The sequence below is a fragment of the Phragmites australis genome, chromosome 12, assembly GCF_958298935.1.
Source record: "Phragmites australis chromosome 12, lpPhrAust1.1, whole genome shotgun sequence".
Lineage (NCBI taxonomy): Eukaryota > Viridiplantae > Streptophyta > Magnoliopsida > Poales > Poaceae > Phragmites > Phragmites australis.
The window spans coordinates 8,071,756-8,077,748 of record NC_084932.1 but is presented as its reverse complement, the minus strand read 5'-3'; the positions used below and the strand labels follow the sequence as shown (position 1 = coordinate 8,077,748).

Below are 5,993 nucleotides of genomic sequence, written 5' to 3'. Positions count from 1 at the left end.
AGTGACCTGGCTGGTGACATGAATGAAAGGAAGAGTACCGGAGGTATGGCTTTCTATATCAATGATAGTTTGGTGTCATGGAACTCGCAGAAGCATAAAACGGTGGCTTTGTCTTCGTGTGAGGCAAAATTCATGGCGGCAATGGCGGCGACATGCCAAGCACTGCGGCTTAGAAGTTTGTTGGGGAAGCTGATAGGAGAAGAGCCCAAAACAGTCAAATTGTTTGTTGATAACAAATCAATGACTGCTTTGATGAAGAATCCAGTGTTTCATGGCCGCAGTGAACATATTGACACTAAGTTTCATTTCATCTGAGAGTGCGTTGAAGGAGGCCAGATTGAGGTGGAGTTCATCTGCACGGAGGAGCAGCGAGCCGACGCTTTGACGAAGGCATTGCTGGCGGTCATGCGGCATCTACTGGGAGTTCGTGATCTTAGCCCACGTTAGGATTAGAGGGGAGTATGTTGAACTTAATCTAGCATGGGCCTCAGAGACTCAGTTCTACACGGCAAGGAATACGTATATGGCTCGTATACGGCAAGGGTACGTATAGTTCGAGTTTGAGTTAGAATCTGATTCAGTTTAGAGTCCGATTTAGATTAGGTAGCAGGTGTTATATATATAAGTTGTAATCCCTGGTTTGAGTAAGTTGAATAAAGTCTAAAATTTTCCTTTAGAAAATCGGATTGATCTGTTTTTTTGCTCGCGTCAAAATCGTCGAGTTTCCGCTTGCTTCCGGCCGGGTGGTTCTCGCACGTACTGGTTGCTCAAGCACGTGGTCACGACGAGCTTCTTCCGTTCGTTTTGCTTCTCGTCGTTTTTTCACGTATTCGTTCTTCCTCCTCGAGTTGCACTACCGGGACTGCGTGAGATCCTGTGAGCTGCCGACGCACTCTCGTCGAGTTCAGCGAGTAGGCGAGTTCGGTCTGATTTCGTCGTTTCTGTCGAGATCCGAGAACGGACGGCGTGTGGTCCTGGGTGCTCGAAAATCAACACAAGGGTCAGTCTTCCTGTGAAGAAATGGGCTGCAAAGCCGGACCTGAGCGTTTTCATAGCTTTTCTATACCATTGTTTCCCACCATTTATTCAACTCACAACAACCGTCAACAATGATATACTTTGTGAGAGAATCGTATCAACCAACTAACCTCCCATTTAGATAGGTTTTTTTCAGCTTTTCTCAAAAAATGGCTATCCAAACGGCTAGCTTCTGGCCTCAGTTTTTGGTAGCTTTTGGCTAGCGGAGGAAGCAACTATGGCTGAAATGAAAAAAAAAACTGAGAAGCAGATTCTGGCTGGCTTTTCTGACTTTTGGATGTGCTCAGATACTAAAAGTTTATTATAAAAATCAACAACTAAAATTCAATAGTCACAGTCACTTCCTATCCTAGCCAGAATATCTGAAGCCACAAGCTATCCAAACGGACCCTAAGTTACTTTGTTTAACAAAATACTTCAAAACCATCTAAAATACTACACGTTAGCATTGATGCACAGAAAGGCGTGTGCCACAATGGTATGGACGTTTTGTTGCTGCCCTATCCCCTCACGGTCGCAGCCTTCTATGGCTCTGTTTGGAATAGCTAAAATTTATGAGCTTTTGATGAAAAATAGCTTTTGCTGAAAGCTGTTGACTTTTACGTTAAATTTTTATGTTCTTAACACAGCGGCTTTTCAGAAAAACTACTCTCAGCCAGCTTATCAACTTTCAATTTATTTCATCACAAACTATTTTTTTAATTTTTTAAAAGCCAACAATAAACCAGCCTATTTATCTTAACTTATAGCTTCTCAAAAACAAAAATCAGCAATAAGCTGTGCCAGAAAAAACCTATCTCTCTCACCCACATAAACACAGCTCCCCTATATATACGGCATAGGTGGTGTGCTCAAAAGCTTTGTTAGGCCTTGCCTACTCGCCTGCAGCCCAGTACGACGACATAGATGGCTGCATCTATCACGACGAGCGACGGCAGCGAGACGAGGCAGACGAGCAGGTTCAAGAGGATCTGCGTCTTCTGCGGCAGCAGCCAGAAGACGACCTACCGCGACGCCGCCGTCGAGCTCGCCAAACAGTTAGTACGTACCCTCAACTAGCTAGGTAGCTAGCAACAGTTGTTTGATCTGTTTCTTAATTGTCAAGTGTGACATCTGACTAGTGACCAATCGAATTCCTATACCTACATAATTCTAAACACAAAAGTTGCAAGTTTACACGAAATTTAGTCCTTACAGAAGAAATCTCGAGATGATATGGTGCTGTCTTGGCCTTTTTTATTTGTATAAATTAAGATGTGCTATTTCTTTCTCATAATCCGCAACTAAATTTGTGCCTTCCTTAATGTTTCTGCCGACTCAAAGTATATCTCCATTATTTTAAAATAGAGAGGGTAAAAATACTTGTATAGACATATATATAGTTCTTTCAGTCACAAATACGTATCGTTTTCCATATTGACACTTTTCCTCTTTGACAGCTAATGGTTTACTCCATCTAGTCTCTAAAATCTCGACGTTTTGGACATGATCTCATATACTAAGAGAGGTTAATTAGGTGCTTTTTGGGGGCGTATTACCAATTCTACCCATATTAAATATCTTGGAGTTCTATGTCTATTTTATAACTGGTTATAGCCAGGTGGTTTGAACCCCACCCGCAATGCTAGGAGGCCCAGGTTCAGTCCTGGTACTTGTATTTTATTTTTTGCACTCACGCGTTTTTGACATGCAACTGGCGCGCTTTTTTTCCATGCAGAGTTTGTTTTCTTTTACATGTTACCATAGACAGCGCCGCCATGCTTCTTAGCCGCTGCCATGGAATCTGGCATGACATGCCTAAGCTTCCTTCGTTGGGTCATGGGTCATCGACGTTACAAAGCTTTTTTATGGAGCTATCCATGGTGTTACTGAGCTTCCATAGTGTGAGAGACAAGAAAATAGGGAGACAAAGCAAAGGAGGGCATGCTGCAAGTTACTGTAGTTATAGTCGTCTCTGTGGTTATGGAGATGACGTCACGGTCCCCTCCTGGAGCAGCAGTAGTTAAACCTGCTCACATAGATGCCGCAAGCCTTTATTTTATTCAGACGAGGTGAGCTAAAAGCCTAAAACAAGTCTGGTTTTTTCCCGAATACAAGATACATACTCATACAAACGGCCAATACAAGTACACGGGTGACACCAGAGCGTTCGGCGAAAGCAGTAAAGACACTCACGTATAATGTAAATATATAACATTTGATTTGAACCATGTTAGATAGAGTCTTAGTCCCACAACTCTAGCTACCAATCCACCAAAGGGTGGTTCCTCTTCCCGAGCAATTACAAAGTTCTAAAATGAATGAATAAACCAAGCCGTTTTCACTACTACTCCTCGGTTCATGAAAGCAGAGATAAAAACAGGTTGAACACACTTTTTTCTGGCAGTCCCTGCATGAATTGATCCGTTTTGTGCAAAGTTCCTACGTTTCAAACAACTGCATATACGTGCCCACCAAAGGACAAAGTATGTCTTAAATTAATATTTAATTATGAACTATAATAAAAAATTTGGTCTGAGATGGACCGACCGAAGCAGGTGTCGAGGGACATTGGCTTGGTGTACGGTCGAGGCAGCGTAGAGCTCATGGGGCTCATCTCAGAGGCAGGCAGGCACGTCACCGGGTACGCACCACCAACCATCCACCCTTTCTCTGATTATCGATCAATGATCTGTTACTAACTGTCCTAACATCCTGATGTATTCCATGCACATATGCATGCTGCAGGGTTATTCCTGAGACTCTGATGACTTACAAGGTATACATTTATATATATATACACACAAACACTATACTCAGTCATAAATAGTTGACATTTTGAACAATGATATATTCTTCAAAGCATTGCACATACCGCTATCATTATTGGAATATATTTATAAATACAATAATATCGTAGAAGTACCTTCCAAGATGAATCTATATATGTACAAGAGAGAGCCTAAGCACATTTTGCGTTCTTCAACATGTTAGCGATGCGGCTAGCTAGCTCATCGATTCAACAATAAATGACAGTGTAGTAATGCTTTTCAGCAGCGCAATTTGGCAAACAAGAGCTAGTTAAACCATAGATGTCATGCACTGTGTTTCCCTTTTTGGTGCCAGCAATGATGCATCTTATTTAGGGTTCCTTCTTTTTCATGTCCTGAGGCACAAAAATTGGCCAAAGTACTGAATGATAACATGATGGTGTTGTTGTTGTACATTGTTGCCAGCTAATCGGAGAGACGGTGGGGGAGGTAAGACTGGTCGCAGACATGCACCAAAGAAAGGCAGAGATGGCGAGCCAATCTGATGCGTTCATAGCCCTGCCTGGTTAGTATAGCAAACTAGTACTACAGAATCTGTGCAGTGAGATACTTGCAATGTAAATAATATCAGCTAAGGACTATAGGCCTCAGGGATCAATTAACTATGCATGGTTCGGAGCCCAGAAGTCCCACGTGAATTTCGTGGAAAATCTCCCTGGCATGTTGTGGCGTATGGTTGAATACCTATAAAATCCCTGCGTCACATATGGTTCTCTGCCCAACCTGTAAAATGCCACTGAAAACCAAAACAAAGCTAATGCTACCCCTCGATCCTAAAATAAAGTGATGTATTAGATTGCATGCATCAAAGCTTATATAAACTTTGTCCATTAACAGCTCTTTATATTACAATTGAATAAAAAATGGTATTAGTAGATTAATCTTCAAAAGTAGTTTCACAATATATATCAAGTATATTTTAAAATAGTGGTTAAGGTCTCATATATGTTGGACACCATATCAGTGTTCGAAACTGTTTTTTTTCTTCTGTGTTTTGCGTCGGAGAATCAATTAATATGGGTGAGCTGAATTCCAGGAGGATATGGAACTCTTCGACAGCTGTTTGAGGTGATTTCATGGGCACAGTTAGGAATCCATAATAAGCCGGTAAATTAAGCTCGATCCCACCGTATCCTTAACTATGATGCATTGGACTATGTGTATCTCAACCTCTTTCAATTTGGCCTTCATAACAAAATTCTCTCGTCAGGTTGGCTTGCTGAATGTTGATGGGTACTATGACTCCCTACTAACATTCATCAACCAGGCCGTCGGGGAAGGTTTCATCAGCCCTGGTGCTCACAACATCATCGCCTCCGCTTCCACAGCACAAGAGCTCATGGAGAAGCTTGAGGTAGATCAGAATAAGACGTACTAATAAATCATATATATACAAGTGAGATTGACGATCATGTCGTAGGTACGCGTGACTATATTATCGTATGTGTGCAGGAATACGTACCTTACCACGACATAGTTGCCTCCAGGCTGAAATGGGAGACGAGGGTCTCCCAGGACACAGGTGATGATTCTAGAAGTGTTACAGCCTTCCCTGATGGCCCAAGGCAGGGTGTTCAACACTCAGAAGAGGAACTTAGCGAACCAAGGGCCAAGCGCGCGAGGACGCCCACTGTCGGTCTCAATGGACCGGAGTGGGTTAAGCAAGAAATGTAGTGTGTGTGAGAGAGAGAGAGAGCGATGTTGAGTGACCCGCTTGCAAGAGAGGACGGCCGTACGTGCTGTTTATTTAAAATAAAATGTAGGTCTAGACTCTATTCGCTGTGGAGTTGCATGTATTGAAGAAAAAAAATGCCAAACATCGCAGCCACAAATATGTCAACCTATTGAATTTCCAAAATGGGTGTCAATAGATATGTACAGCATTGGTTATTGGACAAGATGTTGAAATATGATCCAAATTTCTAATTGATCTCGCTAGCAACGTCTGTTTAGTCTATTTTCTGAATTTATTCATATTAGACTCAAATCTCCTTTATCTACCCTATTTATGCATCTTATCTGCTGCACGGAAAGCGAAGATGGCTCATTGTAATTCTCATGTGTTTGTACACAACTCATTAATATCACCAATTGACGCCCATAGTTGTTTCTCGTAAGTGTTTTTTATGTAAAAATATTGTCTCG

The 5,993-nt window shown here is 41.9% G+C and overlaps 1 protein-coding gene across 1 annotated transcript; it reads left to right on the top strand.

The window, feature by feature from the left end:
- The first annotated feature begins 1,917 nt into the window (after positions 1-1,917).
- Positions 1,918-5,526, top strand: LOC133886959 (probable cytokinin riboside 5'-monophosphate phosphoribohydrolase LOGL3). The gene is made up of 7 exons (XM_062326872.1): positions 1,918-2,079; positions 3,576-3,661; positions 3,766-3,796; positions 4,254-4,353; positions 4,885-4,955; positions 5,059-5,202; positions 5,301-5,526. Exons 1-7 carry the CDS (start codon positions 1,945-1,947, stop codon positions 5,520-5,522), a joined length of 789 nt encoding a protein of 262 aa, XP_062182856.1. The 5' UTR covers positions 1,918-1,944; the 3' UTR covers positions 5,523-5,526.
- Positions 5,527-5,993: the final 467 nt, after the last annotated feature.

Bases quoted from the DNA above. Each gene is read 5' to 3' on its own strand.
- LOC133886959 (XM_062326872.1), top strand. From the start codon at position 1,945: ATGGCTGCATCTATCACGACGAGCGACGGCAGCGAGACGAGGCAGACG. The intron at 3,662-3,765 runs GTACGCACCACC...TGCATGCTGCAG, and splicing joins GCAGGCAGGCACGTCACCGG to GGTTATTCCTGAGACTCTGA. The intron at 4,354-4,884 runs GTTAGTATAGCA...GCTGAATTCCAG, and splicing joins TGCGTTCATAGCCCTGCCTG to GAGGATATGGAACTCTTCGA.